Here is a 25,113-nt window from a genome sequence, read left to right as displayed (position 1 = left end):
TTTTGGTTCAAAATACCATGAGGAAAAACAAAATTTAGGCATAAGAAATTTATAGTGTTCTGTGACAAGTGGAACTTGGGCAATAATGCTGTTGGATGGTCCAGAATTCTCAGACATTTTTCCTCAAATTGCAAGATGTCACTGGTTTGCATGGACTCAGATTTGGAATTGCATTATATGCAGTATTCACATTTGGGTGGACATTCAAATTGTCATGTCATATGTTGCTCAGGACAAGCAATGTCATATGTTGCTTAGAACAAGTAATGTCACATGCTGCTTAGGACAAGTAATTTGTACACAGGCAATCAAACGTCCCAATGCAAATGACCTGTTTGTAAAGATGTCATCTGAAATTCTTAGACAGGATAGTTAAAAACTAATGTAAATGGGCTGGCAGAATCATGAGCTTCATTTGTCCTTGGATAAGCAAACTTTAATTTAAAAAATTCTTTGTGAATGGCTCTAGGTCCTTCCTAGCATATGTGGCTGGCTAGAGCTTTTGAACTGTCCCCTCAAATCTTTCTAAATAACCCAAAACTTAATGTTTTATTTCTGATAAAATATAGATTGAAGTTCTTGATTCTGTTTGCCTAAATATACATGTTTTCTAGGGATATGGGTTTCCAGTTCCATACTCACCTTCCTTCAGGTATTTTCCTATTGGTTGGTTTACCTTTCCTTTCTCCCCTTATAATAGTTTTGCACATTGAGTGACCTCTGCCCTAAAGTCTTGCTAGTATTGTCTAGTCTGATTTAGCCTTTAATATCTTGTGTTTTCTTTTATTTTCTGTGGGGTCATAGGATCCTCTAGTGTTCAGGCCCAAGGTCTTCAAAACTATTCTAAAACTCATCTTTTGATTACTTGCATCTGAATGGTCAGTGGCTTTATGTGTATCCCAAACAGGTGTCAAAACTTTGTGCTGAATTTGTGTTTGAAACTTTTGTTATCAGATGGACTGGTTCGAGACTCTTAGTTTTTAAGACTGTGTCTCCAGGTTTTCTTAAAGAGGACCATCCAGATATGGGGGAAAATGTGACCCTTTACTTCCATTTCAAAATCTCAGGAAAAGCTCCATGAAGGAAGCAGAAGAATATTATGTCATCTTATTTAACACACTTTAAACTGTGCCCATTTGAAACATCGGATATGGCTTTTAGATACATGGACATGACTGTAATGGACTTCCAATAAACAATTCACACTTATACTCTACAGTAGCAGTAGCACACATGCTTGCTTATAAGTTGAGTGTTACTGCGCACAACATAGACCCTGATTTGCCACTGCATATTGTGCCAGCAGATCAAGGTTTCTATATTTTTGTTCTACTGATTACCCCTAAAAAAAAAACTACATAAACCCAGATTAGGTGGCATATTTTGTATTACAGAACTAGGTCTATTTAGTTTCCAGTTGGACTTATAAATAACAAGTATAGTATTTATTGGTAAATACATATAAAATGACTTAACAATTTAGACAATATTAGACCTTATATGAGGTTATAGGTAGTTGAAATTATTAACATTACTTTTTCTTTACGTGTTTAACAGTGTTAGTTAATGTTAATTTGAATGTGTTTATGACACAGTTTAGAACGTCACATCTGTCATGCATAATTCAAGATATTGAAACCTGAGTAAGACCACTCCAAGTCCAAATATTGGTTGCTGAGAATACAACACTACTTTTGTATAATTATGTCTGTGGCAGTCATAGAGTATACTACTTTCTTTTAGTGATACTGCCTTATGATGAAGTACAATTATACACAAATCTTTGCTATATAATATGCACCACTCCAGTAGCCTGATGTTTAGAGTATCCACCTCGGATGCATAAGGTTGCACACTCAAGCCTCAGCCAAGTTATACCAAAGACTTATAAAAATGGTACTAACAGCTGCCTCACTAGGCGCTCAGCACTAAGAGGTTAGTGTTAGGACTGGTCAGCCTGGTGTCAGGATAATGTGACTGGGTGGGACATCAAGCTACATGTCTGCGGCATGATGACCCAGTGCTAGACATCACTATAAAACTGCCACACTGCAGATATCATAGTGATATGACTCAAAAATTGTTAAAGCTACATTAAAAATCCAAATCACACATACATGCTATAATACAGTGGGTTTCATGACTATACAGTCTTATAGAAAAGTGTTATAATGAAAGGTGTTGTAGTGAGTGATTATTGTACATAACTTCATAAGCTATGTGAATATATTGATATTTTTAATCAAAGTCAAGATTGCACTAAAGGTTGTCAGTTATGTTTGTTCTAACTTCAGTTATCTCCCTTTTCCAGGCCCGCCCACTGACTAGGTATCTACCAATCAGAAGTCCAGAATTTAATCTCAGACAACACATCGAATCAGCAGGGCATCACATAGATATGTGTCCACACATCAATATCACAGCAACGACGTGTAAAGGATTCCTTCACAAAATGGGAGGTAAAATTAAAACCTGGCATAAACGTTGGTTTGTATTCGATCGTGTAAAACGTTCATTAGTGTATTACACAGACAAAACTGAAACCAAACCCAGAGGTGGGATTTATTTCCAAGCCATTGAGGAAGTTTACGTAGATCACTTAAAAAGTGTCAAAAGTCCAAATACGAAATTGACGTTTTGTGTGAAGACATATGACAGGACTTACTACCTTGTGGCACCTACACCAGAAACGATGAGGATATGGATTGATGTGATATTCACAGGAGCAGAGGGATATCAACAGTTTTTCTAGTACCTAGTTCATACTTCATACTCCAGTATATATTCATTTGAAAAGTGTTTCAAAATAATGTTATGAAACAATTTTGTTCATATTTTTAATTGCCTTGTTCATATAGCTACAAAAGTTTCTATATAGAAGGAAATTTCTAAATATCTGGTTACAACTCATTCAGGTTACAATACAGATTGGTTATGAAAACTTTTTTAACAACCTGGAGTGGTTAATTTCTTTTCGAAATATGTTATTAGGTCAGGTTTTAATGTTTATGTACCTATTGTGGTCATTACACCAAGGTATGACTTCAAAGGACTCATAACAGAAACTATACATTGTAATCAGTTGTCATTGGTAGAGGTAATTAGATTACATTGTAATCAGTTCTCTTTGATAAGGGTAATTAGATTACACTGTAATCAGTTATCATTGATAGGGGTAATTAGATCACACTGTAATCAATTATCATTGATTGGTGTAATTAGATTACATGTAATTAATTATCATTTATTGGGGTAATTAGATTATACGGTGGTAATTGCTAACAGGTGCAGAACATTTAACAAACTGCCACTTGAACAACCAATTTATTTTTTCTTGGTTCCTCAAACTTGCTTTAATCATGCACATAATATTTCAAAGCTATTTCAAAACCACTATAATAGTACAGAAAAAAACATACAGATATCTTCCACCAGAGTGGTCATGTATTCAGACCATAGTGGTCACTGATGTTACTGATGAATAACCTCAACTTAACATCATATATAATGGGTTATCATAGATAATTAGTTATTTGAACAATGGGTGTGAATGTTTTGGACTGTGTCAATTTTTTGTGCAGTTTTGGAAACTAAAACTAAAACAATTTGTTTATTCTACAGCCATTATTTTCATCTATATTGTAATTACATTAATCTAGGTTGTCTTATTAGAATTAATTAGAATGTATATTTTATACTATGTTAATTTTGAAGTCATAGGGCCAAAATACATTGTGTAATGACCAAAAATCAAGTACTGAAACTTTGACATAGAACAGTTCTTATTATGATAAGAGATCTCTATTTATCAATATGCAACATTCAGATTGCAGAAATCAGTCTTTTATGCAAATTGTTTTGTTACTTTGAAAAGTCATAAATTAGATGCCTGGTTAGCTGCATTTAGTGCAGGTGAAAAAAGAATTAGATTTTTTTTATGGATTATTTGGCAAAATTGCTGTTTTACCTGAGTGTACTGGAGTATAGTTACCTTGTGCCACATAAATGTTGTTCATTGTTTTTCAGATTCATTATTATTGTTTTCAGTATTCATTATGTATACTGCTTTAAGCCTGATGTAATATATCACATAGGCACTTAGAGCTTAGTGCCTTGAATGCATTCTTTACAGCAAAAAATGAAAAAAGTATGAATTAGTAATTCTAGAAACAAAAACTTCTATTATATTAATACAGACCTCAAACATAGAATATTGCTCTTAAAATTCACAGAATACAATTGATCATTTTGTTCCATTCTCACAATAGCTGTTGATCTAATTGTAGTTGACAAATAGAATGCTTGCCTTTTAGCCATGTGTGATGCACCATAAAATATTAAAGAATGAAAATAGCCTGAATTGACATGCTGTCATTATCTAATGTCTGGAATTTACAAAGTATTGTAGTCTTCTTTACTTCCTTTTCATAATTCACTTTTTTTACCTTCATTGATTGGAAATATTGCTAGTATTTCTGAAAATTACTGTATTCAGTGTATTTCAGACAGAAAAAATATTAAGGTGTAAAAGAATATGTTTGTTGATGAAATAAAGGTATTAAAAGAGTTTGAAATTTTAGGAACAAGATAAAACTTGTAAAAATTTGAACACCTGCATAACATTCATGATCTTGCTCAGTTGGTAGAGCATCAGATTCATAAATCAGGGGTCACAGGTTTAATACCAACCAGTCTCAGTCAGCTGTCTTGATGTGTCCTAGACCAGTCTGGGTCAGCTGTCTTGGTGTGTACTGGTCCTGTCTGGGTCAACTGTCTTGTTCTTTGCTGGGTCAGCTGTCTTGGTGTGTCCTGGACCAGTCTGGGTCAGCTGTCTTGGTGTGTCCTAGACCAGTCTGGGTCAGCTGTCTTGGTGTGTCCTCAACCAGTCTCAGTCAGCTGTCTTGGTGTGTACTGGTCCTGTCTGGGTCAACTGTCTTGGTCTTTGCTGTGTCAGCTGTCTAGGTGTATCCTGGACCAGTCTGGGTCAGCTGTCTTGGTATGTCCTGGACTAGTCTGGGTTATCTGTCTTGGTGTGTACTGGACCAGTTTGGGGCAACTGTCTTGGTATGTCCTAGACCAGTCAGGGTCAGCTTTCTTGGTATGTCCTAGACCAGTCTGAGTCAGCTGCCTTGGTGTGTCCTAAACCAGTCTGGGTTAGCGCTCTTGGTGGGTACTGGACCAGTCTGAGTGAACTGTCTTGGTGTGTCCTAGACCAGTCTGGATCAGCTATCTTAGTATATCCTAGACCAGTCTGGGTCAACTCTCTTGGTGTGCTGAACCAGTCTAAGTCAGCTGTCTTGGTGTGTCTTAGACCAGTCTGGGTCAGCTGTCTTGGTGTATCACTGGGAAAGGTTCATAGCTCCCATTTCCTAAGGAATGTACAGCCAGTAATGTGTTAAAAGTGTGGTTAAAGTCAACAAATATATTGATCCTCCACCAAATGAAGTTGGCAGGAGATATAGAAATGGATTCCATTTGTCCAATCAGCCTGTCCATATTTCATATTATTATATCTGGAGCATATATGCTGACACCTGCTTTTATTGTTACACATCCATTTGTTGCTTGAAGCTAAATTATTAATCATGAGCTTGATCCAAATTAAACAAGTGCAAGTGCAAACTCGTGATGCCTATCACATTGTGAACTCCCTGTATAGGATGTCTTCAACAAATCCTCCTGTTTCCTAACAGACATTTTTTAGATTTGATGCAACAGACTGAACTCCCTCTATGAGGTAAAGCTTAAAGTGATCCTTTCAAGGGCCAACAATAAAATCAGACTGAACTCCCTCTAGAAGGCAAACCTTAAAGCAGTCCTTTTTAGGGTCAGCAACAAAATAAGAAAAATATACTTTAAGTATTGCAAGATTTTGTTTGGTTCACTTATATTTTAAAAAATTATTGGTATAATTTGGTGCAGCATACTGATAATCTAGAAAAATGGTCAAACATTGGTGTATTATAAACAATTCAAATTTTGTATTCCAAATGATGATCGTTACACTATACAAAATGGCCAATTGTTGTCACAATACAAAATGATTTTAAAATGTGTTGCATCCTGAGTGTTATATGGCAGAACAAAGTTGTTTACATTATTCAGGATCCAAAATCATGTTGTACGTTATACACAAGCATGCGTTGTACCCATGAAGACGGGGCAAGATTAACAAACCTGACCTATGTTCTGCCATCTGGTGCCAACCTATGAGATTGATCAAATGAATATAAAATTCATATTTCACAGCCATTATGGTTACAATAATTTTAAAAAATTGGAAATTGGTGCCTATTTTATGCCTTTGGAATCTTAGAAATTAAATTATCATTCACATTGAACTGTTTCACTTGTCTGCATCGGTCTTTCAAATGGTCACAGTAATTGTTACTTTTATACGATCAGCAGTGAATTTATGAAATAGAAACCATATGGTAGCTTGAACAATTTAAACAGGCTTTCTTCTGAAAAGAAATATTATTCATTGAATGAAGATAAATATGTTTTAATGTGAATAATGTAGTCTAAAAATATTTCTCAATTTTATCAATATCATCTGACTGTTGAATTGTAGATTGTATTTACACCATATTATTGTCGACTTTGACCGTTTCGAGGTGTCAATTAAATACATTTGTATAGATAGTATTTGTTTCATCTGCAATATCTTATTGCTGGATTTTAATGTGACAAAGTAAAATTCACAGTATTAGAGCAGATTTTTAAAATTTTGATTCTGAGAAATGAAAAAATGAATTTATGAATAAAGAGACAATTTATGTTTTGCAGTCATTGTCATTGTTCAGACTTTTAAAACTTTAAGATTTTTGCTTGCTTTATTGTACTGTAACAAAAAAAACGTGGATACCATCCCTTTAACGGAATAATTTGACATATAATGTAAATACCTTTTTTATTATTATATAACATAAAGTTGTACGAGTAATGCACTTGTCTCCTTTTTTGTATCTATCTAAACTATTATGATTCATGTTTCATTCAGGAAGCAGTGTTTTGTTTAGAAATTTATATAAAATCACTGGTGTGACCTCTCAGCCATATCATTATTAATAGTTAAACAAATTTTGATCAGTTTACTGTTTTTCTGTTAATTTTTAGCTCAACTCATCACATACCAGAAGAACTTGTGGGATGGTCTGTTATCCAGTAGCACATGGATGTATAAGGGGTGCCATTTTATGTCATATCAACTGGACATTAAAAGAAGTATTTCAGTTAAAACCACATTCAATAGGACCATATATTTTGGAGTGACAAGTTTGTCACCACTACTCGTCCTAAACTACATGTACTTGAAGAATTGGCATGAAACTTTACACACATATTCATCCCACGTTTGTGTTTGTTCTCTCTGAAAATGGTGTAATTCAGACATCAAATATGGCCTCCATAGTGGTCAGTTTGAAAGCTTGTTATCTCATCTCCATTTGAAAGGATATACATATTGAAATGGGGTTGTTGACAAACACAACTTTTTAGGATGCCTTGTCGGTCCTGTATGAAAATGATACCAATCAGACTACCAGTATGGTCTGCTTGAAAATATTGTTATCGCTACTGGATGGTCATATTGGCATGGGATTTTAACCAAGACTTCACCAACATGTGTATGTGGGAAAGCTTGCCAGTAGCTTCCCATGGGTTGATGCGTGTTCCAGGGGTCTTTCCAGATTCTTTTCACCAAATATGTTAGTCATTATGTTTTGCCTACTTTTATACAGAACAATGAGATTAAATCCAAAAAAACCAAACCAAATCAGAAGACTTCTTATAATGTCTAGCTGGTGTTAAATAAATCTGCTGCTGATTTGACATCCAGTATAGCTGTCTAGTTCATCCTATTAAAAACTTTTTTTCATAATTTCCCCTTAATGGGAGGGCCTATCGACATGGGCTAAAAGACTCGTGATATCTAGTTGGGCCTAAATAATAATGGTGCCTGTCTGAAATATAATGTGTCTGTCAAGGTGGCAGTCTCAAAATTATTGTTAACACTATTTCTGTATGGTTGGTCTTATTGACTTGGGTTTTTCACTCTAAGGTGTGTGGTCCTATTGAATGTGGTCTTCACTGTAAGACTTCTTTTAATGTCCAGTCGATGTGACATAAACTGGTGCCCCTTCTAAATCCACTTTAAATTGGCTGTTATATAGACCTTCTTAAAAATATCAATGCTCCTTCTTCGGAACAGATGGTGATGTTAATATGTTGTTCTCTTTAAAACATATCTTGTGATGTCTAGTTGGTACTAGACAAAAATGGTGCTGATCAATGGCGCCCCTCAGTGGCCAAGTAGTCTAAAATGCTCACAATTACAGATCACTGCCATCTCACCTATGTTTGCATGAGTTCCAGTCTCGGATTTGGCTGATGTGGGTATGTGAGAAAGCTTGCCAGTAGCTTCTCGTGAGCCGGTGGTTCTTTCCATGGTTTTCCCGGATTCTTCTTCCACCATTTATACTGGCATCATGTATAGCCTATCTTGTGCTGAAAAAATGGCTTTAAAAGAAAAGAGGAGAAAGAAGTGACCATCTGGAAAACATTCGATCACTTGAAGGGAAAATTATATTAATATTGGAATTTTGCTAAAACACTTCTCATTCACTAACTGTAGTGGTCTGTGTAACAAATGCAGTCTGCGGATTACAGCCTTAAATGATGCCATGTAGTTTTTTTTGTCAAAAAATATTAAATTATTGATCTAACCAAACTTTGCATTTAAAATGTCTGAATTACATGTAATGATTTTCTATCCATGATATCGGGTTAGATGGCAAAGGCCATGATAAAGAATTAGTCTTGAACTTAAAGGTATTGTAGGAACACGTTTGGATATATAAGAAAAACTGTTTGTTTCCAATTTTTATATTTTTGAGTTTCTCAAGAATATCAGAAATGGTTTCAGTACTTGGCAGTTAAAAAGCACAACAGAAATTGTATTTTCTTGGATTATTGAAATTCTTCATGGCCATTAGAGCATCAATCCCATTGAGGGACTGTTGTTTCTTATAAAGAAAGTACAGGCAGGTATGAATGTGTGAAATGGGCTTTCAGTCATGGTTAAAATGTATTGCATGTCAGGGATTATGATTTACAGTGTGAGTCATTCTGTTCTGTGCTTTATTAGGATTTATTGTTCATTAGTGAAATCTGACTCAAAACTTGGTGATATCTCTGATATGTTTCTCATAAACGAGCGATACCCATCTTAGTTGAAAATCTACAATCTATAATTCCTGTGGAATTCCTTCATTATACATGATTTATTATTCCTTTGTAGACTATTTTTACATGTGTTTAATGGTTATGTTTAATTTATCACACATTTATCATACAGCTTGCAGTTTAATTGTCATTTTCTTCAGATTATTTTTAATTGTCTTCTGCTGTGGGTTATAGTTCAATCCTGAAGATGATTATAATGAATAAAATGAAAATTACTTTTATTTTTATTAATTTTCATGAACCAAGAAAGGAAATATTATTTCCATTTTTTATATCAGTTACCTTCTTGCTATCAACGAATAGACATTTTAAGAACTTGCATATTATTTCAATTAAAATTTGAATAAGTTCTTGTAAAAGTTATTACTAGAACTTTGAAATTGATTGCTGCAAATATTCACACATTATTACACAAGACCCCTTCCCCAATTCATCAAAGTAAGTACCAACAAACACGTTTGTTACTTCTCAAACCTCAAAAATATTATTCCAGTGACTTCACAGTATTTATTCACTCTTCATTTTTCTTTTAAAATAACTTGTCACCTTACCATATGTGTCAGTTTGAGCACATCAGAGAAAATACTTCTTGATAGATTTCTTCACGCTTATATTGAAAATTGGTGATAGTAAATAATTTGTTTAAAATAGCATTTACTTTATGAAAGATTTTTTTTAAAAATGTATTATATAAAATTGTCAAATATTAATTTTGTATTTGATGTTGTCCTTCTCTATAGCAGTAAAGAAATGTGAGTCAAGATATTTTTTTTTTGCTGATATGTTTTATAGAAATGTAAATGATCGATACTTTTTATGTATAGATATACACGGAAAATTTTATATTTTTAAAGTCTTGTACATAGCTTTTTAGAGTTCATAAAGGAGGTGGACATTATCTTTATTATGCCAAATTTTTCCTTCGATGAAACATTGTTAAGTCTGACACATGGTCAGATACTTGTGCTGTTTTTACCACTTTTATGTTTAAGATAATTGTATTGTTGTGTACAAACTGAACAAGAAGACTTGGAATACTGTACACCGTATTATATTTATAAGTTGGATCCAGCTGCATCTAAGTAGACCCAGACCAGCCATTGCATAATGCTTCAGAAGATCTGGGTCTATGCAGTTTGTTAGGAGTGATCAGTGGAACAGACAGTATAGACCCTGATTTTACCAGTGCTTTATGCATTGGTAGATCTAGGTTTATGTTGCTTGCAGTTGGACCAAACTTTTAAGCAAGTATATATGGTGTGCCATTACTTTCTGCCATTACAATATCATTAAAATCCTGTGTAGAAAGCCGACTTTCTTGAGTAGCGCTATTGTTTAGCATTAGATTTCTTTCATTTGATCTTGGTACAAAAGAAACTTTTTCTCCAGCAGAAAAGGAGAAAGTGGTAGACTGTGTTAGGGATATTTTGTGAATTTCTTAAGATCTGGATGAAAAATGAAAATAGTGAAATTTCAACTATCTTTAGATTTTGTCTGCCTTTCTGTTCTGAAGGGACTACCTATTTTGCCGAGTTTCATGACACTTTCCCCCAAGTCAGGTCAATTTTGAATCATTGGAAAAACAATGGTCCCCTACTGTAATTCATATGAATATAACATGGTCACCGATATAATATGGGTATTAACATGGATTTCATTTTTCTGGAATAATCCTATTTTACCACCATATTCACTCATAAGATGAGTACAATTGCAATCTGCAAAGACGTAGATCTGCTGTCGCAAAATGTGCTGGCAGACATGGTTCTGTGCAGTTTATTGATAGTAATCAGTAGAACAAACAACATAGACCCGGATTTGCAGGTGCACTATCATATGGCAGATAAGGATCTTTGTTGTTTGAAGTTTTTTGACTTGTAAGAGAATATATATGGTATATAATGTACATATATACCCCAGTTTTTTTCTTCATTTATATCAGGATTCAATACTGTAACTTCACTGAGCAGTGTAATAGTGAGGGACCAATGTACATGATTGTACATGCATATTACATTCACCTAGCTGTGTGAAACATAGATTCAGATATGACATTGCATAATGCATCTGGTGATCATGGTCTGTGGTTATTTGGACATTTTAAATAAAAAAGCAAATAGAGAAGACCTTAATCTGACAGCACATTCTGAAACAGCAGGTCAGGGTCTTTGCAGTTGTATGCACATTATTCCATACAAATAAAGTACTCCCTCATTTTAAGTAACTCATTATAAAGCCATATCCTTTATAAGGCAGGTATTGTCATGGATCCCAGTTATTATCTAATAGTAATGTTTATAAAATATCTCTGTATAAGGTGACCCCATATATAAGGCAGTCCACATTTATGGCATCCACATGCATCATTATAGTGAGGGAGTACTGCATGTATTTTGTTTGGTTTTGTGTTTTGCAGAAGACCAACATAAGTAGACTATTTTGTGTCGATGTAATTGGAGTAAAGTGCCTATGACAATGAATATACTATGATGGCCAACTGGGGCAGACCTAATGGTAGGATTCTAACTCTGACCCTTATGGTTGCAATTCCAGCATGCTAACCACTCAGCCACCATGGTTCTACTGTATGGTATATCATGTTACAATCGATGTATTATTGTTTTCTTATTCAAAAGTAGGCCTGTTAAGTTTCATTTTGCATTGGAAATTCTATTGTTTACTTTATGTTTGCTTTAATAGATTTGCATATACCAAGTTGTATGGCTGGATGATGTTTCATTTTAAAGAAAATTCAAATGTTTTGAATGAAGATACATTAATTCGTAACTTTGTGTGCCAATCATGCAGATGAATGGTCATATCTAGGACACAATGCAAAGTTCAATTTAGTTTAAACTTTGTTATTATGTTTATATTAGGTTGTTATGACTGTTCCACTGAAAACTTAAACAACCAGGAGTATGTTTGGACACTGTGTTTTCCTGTGCTGTTATGAATGTTCACTGAACAATAAAGATACCAAGAGTATGTTTAGACACTGTGTTTTCCTGTGCTGTTATGAATGTTCCACTGAACAATTAAATCGCCAAAGGTATGTTTGGACATTGTGATCAGAAAACTGGTTCGCCTCTATTTAATGTGTTGTTCAGCTTTGTAGGTAATCTTGATAATTAAAGAAACAGATTCTTATTTAGAATTCAGCTGTACCAAAGTCACTAAAATATTACAGCAGCAATTTTGGCCAAACCATATCTCTTCTCATAAGTTCCAAGATGCAGTCCATGTCATTTCACTTGAGTTCATAGAATCGAATATCTTCCTTTTTCACCAATGACAATGGTCAAGGTAATTTTCCCCATGTTTTCATTCATTCATTTGAAAAAAATAATTATGACTTATCCCTATTTTCCTTGCCCTGATATTTGTGTATTTACATCAACTTCAGTTTTGTGAAATGAATAAAGAATTTATGATCAGATGGATATATTTGTTTGTTGTCTTTCTGGAGATATAGATATTGCTATGTTCATGTGTATGTCTATCTGTCTTTTTATCTATAAGTCCATTTTCCAAATTTTTGTTTTCAGGGCAAAATTACAAAACCATTTACCAGTAAGACATCTCAATAACACTTAGTACTTGTAGTCCACATATGACTTGTACTTTTCACAATTCTTCATTTTCAATATTTTCAATGTTTTTTCCATTTATCCATCCATTATCCACACTTTCTTTTCCATAGCTAACTCCAGATATCTATATGAAATTTTGTACACATATTAGACTAGTGGTCTGGGTGTGTTATTCACAAGTCATATTTTCATCTGTTTGACCATCAATCCATCATTTACACTTTCTTTTCCAGACTACAACTTCAAAACTATTTAACATGTCTCTGAAATTTGGTCCATGTATTGGACTAGTGGCTCAGATTTGACATTTGCTTTTCACAATGCTTCAATTTCAATTTTTTTTGCCTGCTTGACTATCCATCCATCCATCATTTACACTTCAATTTCTGGGGCTAAACTCCAAAACCATTTTAAGATATAAACCATTAAATTTGGTACATATGTTAGACAAGTGTGAAATTTGGTACAGTTACTAGACTGGTGTGAAATTTGGTACACATATTAGGCTGGTTTAAAATTTGGTGCACATATTAGACTAGTGTGAAATTTGATACACATAATAGACTGTTTGAAATTTGGTACACATTAAACTGGTGTGAAGTTTGGTACACATAATAGACTGGTGTGAAATTTGGTACACATAATAGACTGGTGTGAAATTTAGTACACATAATAGACATGTGAAATTTGATACACATAATAGCCAGGAGGTGTGAATGTGCCTTGTACTATTCATACTTCATAAATTTTAATATTTTTAGTATTTTCATCTGTTTGTTCATTCATCCATGCCTTTTGTTATTTACAATTCTTCAATATCATTATCTTTTATGATTTTGTCCTTTTACTCAATATCAACATTTTTTCTTTCTGGGCAAAAATCCAAAACCATTTAACACGTTAACCCCTGGAGGTTTTTGTCGTTTTTGCCTGAAATTCGAGTAGGAAACACATTTTGAAAGCTTTTTCTGATGATCTTCCAATAAAATACTGCCTAGTTGTGTTAGAAACATCGTTTTTCATTGGTTATTTGGCTCATGCATGGGCAGAAAGGTAAAAGTTGGATTTTTTTAATTTTATATTTTTTGTTAAACGAACCCATTATTTTTGTATCGAGGCCACTCTTTATTCCAAATGCCCATCTTATCCTACTTTTTGAAAAGGTTCATCTGTTTGTTTGCAGTTCATACTGGTTTGCCTTAGATCTGAGACCAAAAAGTCTAAAATCCAAACACAAAATCGGATTCTGACCACGGGCAAAATTTGGGCAGAAAAAAATCAGGTCCAAAAAATGAGGTTTTTCTCTTTGTATTTTGTAGTACAACTAGAAATTCCAGATTATTTGGTATTGTTATAGAGCTATAACTGTCTACCTTTCTATAATAGCACCCACTTTAGTGTATCATGCATGATCATGACACTACAGAGCTCAGCAGTTGGCTACTACCTCCTGCCACATTAACTCGTCGCCAAGGTTAATGTGTTTTAACAAGGATTTTTTAACTTTTACAAATCATCAAGGAATGGCTAAATTTGTAATTTATGTGCAATGTCAATGCACAATTGATTAAATGCGCAAGGAATATTCAAATTTGGTGACATCATCAAAATGCACCCATTAACACATTAACCCCTGGAGGTTTTGTCGTTTTCACCTAAAATTCGAGTAGGAAACACATTTTGAAAGCTATTTTGGAATACATCCGAAAACAACAACTTCCAGGTGATCTTCCAATAAAATACTGCCTAGCTGTGTTATAAACGTAGTTTTTAATTGGCTATTTGGCTCATGCATGAACAGAAGGGTAAAAGTTGGAATTTTTTTATTTTTTGTGTGCTAAATGGACCTATTATTTTTGTATCAAGACCACTCTTTATTCCAAATGCCCATCTTATCCTACTTTTTGCAAAGGTTCATCTGTCTGTTTGCAGTTCATACTGGTTTGCCTTAGATCTGAGACCAAAAAATCTAAAATCCGGACACAAAATCAGATTCTGACTACAGGCAAAATTTGGGTAGAAAAAACTCAGGTCCAAAAATGAGGATTTTCTCTCTGTATTTTGTAGTGCAACTAGAAATTCTAGATTATTTGGTATCATTGTAGAGCTACATATATCTACTTTTCGATAATAACACCCACTTTAGTGTATCATGCATGACCATGACGCTACAGAGCTTGGCAGTAGGCTACTACTTCCTGCCACGTTAACTCGTCGCCAGGGGTTAATGTGTTAACAAGGATTTTTGAATTTTTTTACAAATCATCAAGGAATGTCTAATCTTGTAATTTATGTGCAATGTCAATGCTCAAGTGATTAAATACGCAAGGAATATTCAGATTTGGTGACATCATCAAAATGCACCTATTAACACATTAAACCCTGGAGTTTTTTGTCGTTTTCACCTGAAATTCGAGTAGGAAACACATTTTGAAAGCTATTTCTGAATACATCCAAAAATACCAACTTCCAGGTGATCTTCCAATAAAATACTGCCTAGTTGTGTTAGAAACATCATTTTTCATTGGCTATTTGACTCATGCATGGCTACTATTTGGCTACTACCTCCTGCCATGTTAACTCATCACCAGGAGTTAATGTGTTGAGATAAATATGGAATTTGATACATATATTGAACTAGTGGCATTGTCGTGCCTGCTGGTCCTAAATAAAAATTGTGTTGACTTGACCTCCAGTATAGTCACAGCAGCAGCCATCTTGAATATCATGTAATCATTTTTCCTCCTGAGTGGAGAGTTATATCAACATTGGGTTTCCACTTTGTATGATGACTAATTGGTTCCAGATGAAAGTTCTGGAGATCTGACTTCCACTATCACCAACATGGCAACCATCTTTAACATTTTGTTATTACAAGTTTTCTGGAGTCGAAAATCATTTTGACATAGGGTTTCTACCAGAAGACTTCTTATGATATCTAGTTGAATGTACATGAAAATGGTGCATATCTACTATCAAATATGGCTGCAAATGTGACCATCTTGAAAATCATTTTTAAAATTTTTGTTTCATTGAAACTCAGCTCAGGATTTTAAAATCAATTTAAATTCCATGTGATAACACTCTCTCTTAAACACACACACACACACACACACACACATGAAGAATATTCATGAGGCTTAATATCTATCAAGAAAAATAGGGTTTTTCTCATATTGGAAGTGGTAAAGTATGCACTAACTAGTAGATACATTTTTAGCTGTTAAAGTTCAACATTTTGTCAAAAGTAAACATTCCATTATACAATTTTGCTAAATGTTTTTTTCCCATATTTTCTAGTATAAAACATTCCTAATCATAACATTAGTAGAGTCTGTTGAAGCACGGCATGACTTGTACATTTTTTATCTTGCAAACAAAATAAAGAAATTAACTACCGGTATATCACTGAACAATTAAATTCCAGTAAAGACATCCCTTTAGGAAATTGTAATATATTTGATATATATTTCCTAATCGACACATTAAAGGATTTCCAAACATTTTTATTAACAATACTTTCGACTTAAAAAAGTACATGTATTAACAAGGGTATATTTTTGTTCTTAAAAATTGATCTTTTACAATCATTTTGGGTGTCAGTTTAAACTGAAAGGCAATTAAATGGGTATATTTGGTGCACTTTGGAGACAAGATTTTTTTTCCTTCAGTTTTTATCAATTATCTGGCATGATTATGCTTTATCTTTTATTATAATTTGTTTATAAGTTTTATTTTGTTATTATTTATCAAGTGTTTATACACAAATTTTAAATGCTTACTTGCTAAGAGCAGACTTTTGTTCGAAATTACATTCATAAGAGTTTTTCCCTTGTTGATATAATTTTTAATCTTTCTTTACCATTGAACAGACAATTTTAAATAATTGAAAAATATTGAATGTAATTATTAGTATTAACCTTTTGACGTACTGCTTCAAATTTGAAGAATGATCCAAGAATATCAAAGTGATGTTATTTCCATTCAATCACCATTTTGTTTCGGAATAAAACTCATTGATACCAGCAAAATTTTGAATATCCTGTTACATGTATTCTCCTCTGATGAGGGCTGCCTTTACGGTGTTGCTTAGGCATGGATTACATATTGCCAAAGTCTACTACTAATACATCTAGTAATTTTTGTTAATTTTTTCTGTCCTAATTTTAACATCTTGATGCCTCCAAATTTTCAGAATATTAATTTTCTAACCAAAGTTTGCCAGAGTCCTTCATCATTTGCATTAAGTTGTTCAGTCCAAGTGATCTTCATTCATTGAATAAAAGAATGAACATGAACCATATTAATGGTGCCATCTGTAGATGGGGCTATAGATTTATCTCTTGTTACCCTTTTGGTTTTACCACTCCAAATGAGTAGTTGCTCAGTTCATTTTCTATATATAATGAAAGATTAAGTAGTACTGGGAATTAATAACTTTTGACATAATCAATGATTTTGATTGAAGTGATTTTTCCAATTATTTGACAGATTTCTCATCCAACAAACCAGAAGTTTTTTTTTGTTTTTTTGAACTTGTTTGCATAGTTTAAATCCAACATATCAAAGAAAAACTCATAACAGTTGAAAGGAAGTACATCAAACAATTTCAATGTTTGGGAATATTTTATCTTCTAAAAATTTGTTTGCTCCTATTCAGATAGCTTTAGATTTTGATACATTGCAATGTTAACCTAAAACTGATTCAAAATCATTTTGAATTCTGACAATTCCATGTATGATGGTAGATCTAAAATACTGTTTAGATGGTAAAATGGAATCATAAGCATAATGACCCAGCTCAAATTCTGTCATGATAGAAAATACTGTTCTTCTTGAGCTCAATAGAGAGAAGTTCTGTTCCTATGATAAATAAGCATGGAGCTAACAGGTCTCCTTGATGACACCCTCTCTTTAGATAAAAAATTTAAATGAATAACCACTGTTGATGATGCAGCTTTAACATTGTGACTTATTACAAAATACTCTGAGCCTCTGGCAAATACAGTCATCAAAATTAAAAACTTTCTGAGTATTTTCTGAAAGTGTTTAATACTGATTCAGCAGATAAAAATGCTTTTTCAAAACCAGTTCATAACTGATTTGTTTCATTGAGGTGCACCATAAAATTATAGTGTTTTCACTAATAAATCTCATTTCATAAAATCTTTTTGAGTACCACTTGTTATAGGGGGTATTACTATTGAAGCTGATACTAGTTTGTAGTCCACATTTAGGAAGATAACTGGTTTCCAATTCTTTTAATATAAATCTTTTGGAATACATGTGATAATTCCCTGAGACTGAAAACCAAAGCTTTGTTTTCATATCAGAAATTCAGAGATCTCTATATAAATCCATCCAAATGTTTCCAAAAGAACTTAAAAAATTGAACAGTAATTGATAAGAACTCTGACTGGTTTCACTTTTCATGTTTTTTAATGCTAAACCACACTCATGCAAGCTCATCTGACCCTCACATAAGTTTCGTCAGCAATTGTTTTTTATTATGCATGTAGAAGTGTTAATTTGTATGTAGATCAAAAATTAGTTTTGATTTGATAAAGTTTTTCATAGAAATGTTTTTGTTCATTCAATATTTCTTTCTGATTTGTTAACCTTTTTACATTCATCCAGAATTAATTCATTCATTATTTTGTTAGTATAATTCCTCTTTTCCAGATTAAGAAAGAAATTTTAATTCTTTTAATCAAATTTCATACCATCATGTCATTACTCCCATATTTTTCCTTATTTCTTCCAGTTCAGTTTATTATTGATCTCTGTAATAATCTCATTGATTAAGAGATTCGTTAATAATTAAAATTTCAGCTTGAATTCTTTTAGCAATCTGTTTTTCTTTTGCCTTTTCCTGTGAACATTCATTTGTTTTAGTGCTACTGGTAATCTTCATTTTAAGAATTTCAGACAAGAGCTGATTAAATACATTCTAGCTTTACTTTCCTGGTGAATAATTGGTATCACCTTCAATAATTTAATAATTGGTATCACCTTTAATAATTGGTATCACCTTCAATAATTTAATAATTGGTATCACCTTTAATAATTGGTATCACCTTTAATAATTTAATAATTGGTATCACCTTCAATAATTTAATTATTGGTATCACCTTTAATAATTGGTATCACCTTCAATAATTTAATAATTGGTATCACCTTCAATAATTTAATTATTGGTATCACCTTTAATAATTGGTATCACCTTCAATAATTTAATAATTGGTATCACCTTCAATAATTTAATTATTGGTATCACCTTTAATAATTGGTATCACCTTCAATAATTTAATAATTGGTATCACCTTTAATAATTGGTATCACCTTTAATAATTTAATAATTGGTATCACCTTCAATAATTTAATTATTGGTATCACCTTTAATAATTGGTATCACCTTCAATAATTTAATAATTGGTATCACCTTCAATAATTTAATAATTGGTATCACCTTCAATAATTTAATAATTGGTATCACCTTTAATAATTGGTATCACCTTCAATAATTTAATTATTGGTATCACCTTTAATAATTGGTATCACCTTTAATAATTTAATAATTGGTATCACCTTCAATAATTTAATAATTGGTATCACCTTTAATAATTTAATAATTGGTATCACCTTCAAGATTGTACTTGTCAACTATATTTAAAATACTTCTTTAATTAAGTTAGTGTATTTCTTTTTGCCATAACAGTTTTGCATTTAACTTCCAGTAACCAAGACCTCAGATTAGTGTAGATAATGATAGTGTTAAGGTTAGAGCAGAGTAATCTGTAATGTTCCCTGGAACAATAGCTGAATCTGTAAAATATGAAAAATTTGTCTTCTAGAGATCAGTAATAAGTCTAATCTGCTTTGTTTTAATGGACTTTGAAGTCTCCAAGTAAATAATCTTGCATCTGGATTGACTGCCCTTCATGGATCTAGTAAATCAAGTTCATTTTTTATATCCTGGACTGCTCTTCAGGCCATGATTTCTGTTATGAACAATATTATATGATCATTATGTACCAAGTTCCATGTTTTGACCAACATTCCAGTAACCACAAATAATAATAGATTAATTGTCAAAACTTAACAACCTTGGTGGCCATCTTCAACATTTTGTTTTTGTTACTTCTCCAAAACAGAAAGGCTTACCAACCTGGGGTTTACACCAGAAGACTTCTTATAATGTTTTGTTTTTTTAAAAAATTAAAATGATGCAGATCTGGTGTCTAATATGACAAATATGGTGGTCATCTTTAAAAGATGTATCATTACTCTTAAATGGAAAGTCATTTTAACATTGGGTTTTCATCATAAGATTTCTCATGGTGCCTTGTTGGCACTAAATGTAAGTCATGCAGTTTGACCATGGTGGCCATATTGAAAATATTGTATATTCCTCCCAAAGTGATGGCTATAATCTGCATGTGTGTAACAAATTACTAGTAAAGTTCATCATTTATAATTTTATCTACCTAAATGTTTACTGAGTAGTGCAGCTGGCAGATGAATGCACATTTATATACCTTGCTTAATCTATGCAGATCATGCCTTGCAACTAGTTATGTCACGTTACTCTAGTTGCACAGTACTGGAATGTTGTGCTGAATGAGATGCATGAACAAGGGTTAGCACTAGCATTGCATATAAAGAGCTGACTTGTACAAGTAGGCATTCTTGTTGCAGAATTGCTAGATGTAGAAGCAGTATAGGCATTTACCAATTTCTGAATCATGTAGAAATGAACAATGAGCTAACTGTGGCTTGCTAGCCTGGTTATCAGGGTACCAGGATGTCGCTTGCTTAAATCAGGTCAGTCTAGCTGTTGTACTATACTATTTTGAACTGGACAAGCAAGTAAGAGGTATCATTCAGTCCTGTGTGGACATGCATTTGTTACATGTGTGGATGCAGATGTCTATCCTGTGTGGGCAGACATATTTCAGTCCTGTGTGGATATGTATTTATTTCCTGTGTGGATGCAGATGTCTAACCTGTGTGGGCAAACATATTACAGTCCTGTGTGGACATGAACTTGTTACCTGTGTGGGTGCACTTATTTAACCTTGTGATGGCTTGCATAATTTTGTCCAGTGTGTTCCAGTATTGTTCTGTGTGAGAACATACATGCGTCATGTGTAGACAATATGAGACCTCTGGGTAGACATGTTATATTCCCTGTCCATGTGAAGACTAGAATTTGAGATAAACTTTTGTAAACATAGGACTCTAGACATGTTTCTGTTTTAATTTAGCTTGGATTTAGTGGTTGATTGATGCCTCCTTACTCAATGAATGAAGTGTTAATAATGTGAATTGTGAATTTGCATTTGATTTGATATACACCATACGATAGTTTTAATATCATGTATTTGTGCACAGTTGTTGCTTACTCTCCTCATACACAGGCATATAGACAGGTCTATTGTAAGTTGTAATAGTCAGGTTGTGACATTATGGTTCTCACTAATAGACTTCTCTTCATACTTTAGTTGGTCCCAGCTGAAAATGGTACCAATCATACATCCAATATGGCTGCCATGATGGTAATCATGAAAATCGTCCTGCTGATAACTCCTCAAAATGGATGGTCATATTGACACCAAAGGATTTCTAATGTTGTCTAATTGGTTCTGAATGATGCCAATGGTGCCAATCTGACACTCAGAATGTCCACCACAGCAGTAATTTGAAAATCTTTTTATTGCTGAAAAATATCAGAGCTGGTCTCAGCACTCTGTAGTTAAAATGAAGAAATGATCTTATCTTGAATTTCTGGAAATTATTTTTGTCCAGTAGAGCAGCTGTCCCATTGAGTCCAGTTTTCATTTCTGGGGTAAAACTACAAAACAAAGATACCTGTGAAATTTGATGAACTGATTGGTACAGCTGTGATGATGTGCATTTTACTATTTGCGATCCTCAGTTTTAATGTTTTTAATGCTTTTGTTTATTTGTTAGTCCATCCATCCATTATAAACACTTCCGCTTCCAGGGCAAAATTCCAAAACTTATAGATGTCTCTATGAAATTTAGCAGACATACATGTCTTAGACTTTTGGTCAGATGTACCTTTTGCCATTCAATTTTCTTCAGTCATATTTTTGTTTGTTCATCCATCCATTATACACGTGTCTGTTTCTATGGCAAAACTCCAAAACTTCCTCTTTGAAATTTGGTACAAATAATAAGAGTTTAGGTCCAAATGTGCCTTTACAATTCATCAGCTTAAATATTTTAAATGTTTTTGTCTGTTCATTATCTATCTGCCATGGTCTATAATATATCACATTGCCTTCTGTATTCTACTGATGAAAGAAGTTTTATTTTGTGGTTTTAATCATGTAGGATGTTACCATGACACTAACTGAAAAACACTGTAATTGCAATTATGTCTAAATTTGTGTCAGATGTATATTGATTGTTCCAACCTTTACAATTAAGCCATTTAGGTACTTGCAAATTAGCTATTCTTACCCTTTGCTGCATCAATTAATAGTCATCATTTAGATTTGTTTAACTAGAAATATTTCAAAATAGATTGAACTATTTTGTATGTATGTGATGTTTGACATTAACCATTTGACTATCACACATTTTTGCAAAATGTCAACACTTTCAGATTCTGCTGAAGGACAGTTATGTCCTAATAGGATCAGTTGACAACCTCAGGGTAATACCTTTTTATTGCAGCAGGTCTTGATCTTGACAACCTCAGGGTAATACCTTTTTATTGCAGCAGGTCTTGATCTTGACAACCTCAGGGTAATACCTTTTTATTGCAGCAGGTCTTGATCTTGACAACCTCAGGGTAATACCTTTTTATTGCAGTAGGTCTTGATCTTGACAACCTCAGGGTAATACCTTTTTATTGCAGCAGGTCTTGATCTTGACAACCTCAGGGTAATACCTTTTTATTGCAGCAGGTCTTGATCTCGACAACCTCAGGGTAATACCTTTTTATTGCAGCAGGTCTTGATCTTGACAACCTCAGGGTGATACCTTTTTATTGCAGCAGGTCTTGATCTTGACAACCTCAGGGTGATACCTTTTTATTGCAGCAGGTCTTGATCTTGACAACCTCAGGGTAATACCTTTTTATTGCAGCAGGTCTTGATCTTGACAACCTCAGGGTGATACCTTTTTATTGCAGCAGGTCTTGATCTTGACAACCTCAGGGTGATACCTTTTTACTGCAGCAGGTCTTCATCTGTGCACAGTAGAGAGGACTTTGTGCCCCATAAATTATGAACTCCTTTGGTCCTGTTTTCCTATTGGTGCTGCTGCCTTTCTTGTGGATTTTTGTTTGAAGTCCCACATCAGACCAGCTTCTCCTTGGAGTCTTTCTGTCTTACTACTGCACTTTGTACATTTACACAGCAACTTTGCAATGAATGCCTTTTATTTTATGCACCTGTTTTAAACCCTTTCTAAATAATGAAGCTCACATTTATTTTGTTTGTGGAGTGTTGTTTAATTTTTGGTCTGCTTTTAGTTTTAAGAAGCCCCTATAGACAGTTCGCAGCTATATGCCAAATTTTCTTTTCTGGAAAAAACAAACCATGGACCTGTAACACAATCTGTAATATGTCTAAACCAAGAGGCTCAGTTACTAACACTAAAATTTGTGTTTGTATTTCTGACCCATTTTCAATCAAACCATGAGGAATTGGGTTAATATGACAAAAATCTCAGACAAGTTCTATAGTGGGCAAAATTCAAAAATATTACTTGGACAATTTTGCATCTGATTGGTTAACTTTGTTATCACAGATTTTAATCAGTCTTGGAAATATATGCTTATCCAAGTACGATTTCAAACTAATTAATTAGATAATAAGAGATCTCCACACATACTAATGAGGTTATTCTTGCATCTCACTGAGTTTTTATGAATTTTGAGGGCACATTTGTTTTAGGGTTATATGCTTATGTCACTAGGATCTCTGAAAAACTCAATAATTGGCAAGATCCATGCATAATAATTGCATCATATTCCATCTGATTGGCAGAGTTTGTTACATGTTTTGAAGCCATATTTCTGATCTGATTTTGATGAGACACAAAAATCCAAGTATTTTTGTTAATGATTTTCAAAACACCTTTAAGCAGTGCTGGTGAATTAATGTGGGATGTAAAAACATATAACAACATAATTGCTTTACAACTGTATACATTTATGTAGACTATTCAAAGGTAATTAGGACATTCTTTTGATGTACTTACCTTGATAATATGTTGACATACAAGAAATAATTTTGTTACCAAAGTAATTTTATTACCAAAGTAATTTCATTACCAAAGTTATTTTATTACCACATTGATTTTATTATCAAAGTTATTTTATTAACAAGGTTATTCTGTTAACAATTTTTTTTATTACCACAGTAATTTCATTACCAAAGTAATTTTGTTACCAAAGTTATTTTATTACCACAGCAATTTTATTACCAAAGTTATTTTATTAGCAAAGTTATTTTATTACTACAGTAATTTCATTACCAAAGTAATTTCATTACCAAAATAATTTTATTACCAAAGTTGTTTTTTTACCAAAGTTTTTTTATTACCAAAGTTATTTTATTAATACAGTAATTTCATTACAAAAGTAATTTTGTTACCAAAGTAATTTCATTACCAAAGTAATTTTATTACCAAAGTTATTTTATTACCACAGTAATTTTATTACTACAGTAACTTCATTACCAAAGTAATTTTATTACCAAAGTTATTTTATTACCACAGTAATTTCATTACAAAAGTAATTTTATTACCAAAATAATTTCATTTCAAAATAATTTTATTACCAAAGTTATTTTATTACCACATTAATTTCATTACCAAAGTAATGTTATTACCACAGTAATTTCATTACCAAAGTAATTTCATTACCAAAGTAATTTTATTACCACAGCAATTTTATTACCAAAGTTATTTTATTACCAAAGTAATTTCATTGCCAAAGTAATTTTATTACCAAAGCTATTTTATTACCAATGTTATTTTATTAACACAGTAATTTCATTGCCAAAGTAATTTCATTAGCAAAGTAATTTCATTACAAAAGTAATTTTATTACCAAAGTTATTTTATCACCACAGTAATTTCATTACAAAAGTAATTTTATTACCAACATTATTTTATTACCAAAGTGATTTTATTACCAAAGCTATTTTATTACCACAGTAATTTCATTACCAAAGTAATTTTATTACCAAAGGAAATTTATTACCAAAGTAATTTTATTACCAAAGTTATTTTT

The 25,113-nt window shown here is 32.9% G+C and overlaps 1 protein-coding gene across 5 annotated transcripts in view; it reads left to right on the top strand.

Annotated features, from left to right (window-relative positions):
* Positions 1 to 12,689, top strand: part of LOC149794367 (uncharacterized) — a 396,171-nt gene extending 383,482 nt beyond the window's left edge. For all 5 annotated transcript variants that reach the window (XM_089968539.1, XM_089968538.1, XM_089968537.1 and 2 more), the window contains one exon: positions 2,312 to 12,689. In XM_089968539.1, coding sequence (XP_089824665.1) covers positions 2,312 to 2,752 — 441 coding nt within the window. In that variant the 3' untranslated portion in view covers positions 2,753 to 12,689. The remainder of the gene's footprint in view (positions 1 to 2,311) is intronic.
* The last annotated feature ends 12,424 nt before the right edge of the window (positions 12,690 to 25,113 follow it).

Source organism: Sinohyriopsis cumingii, chromosome 8 (assembly GCF_028554795.1).
Source record: "Sinohyriopsis cumingii isolate HCF-2022 chromosome 8, ASM2855479v2, whole genome shotgun sequence".
In the NCBI taxonomy this organism is placed as follows: Eukaryota; Metazoa; Mollusca; class Bivalvia; order Unionida; family Unionidae; genus Sinohyriopsis; species Sinohyriopsis cumingii.
The sequence above is the reverse complement of the archived record's forward strand: the minus strand, read 5'-3'. Positions and strand labels throughout refer to the sequence as shown.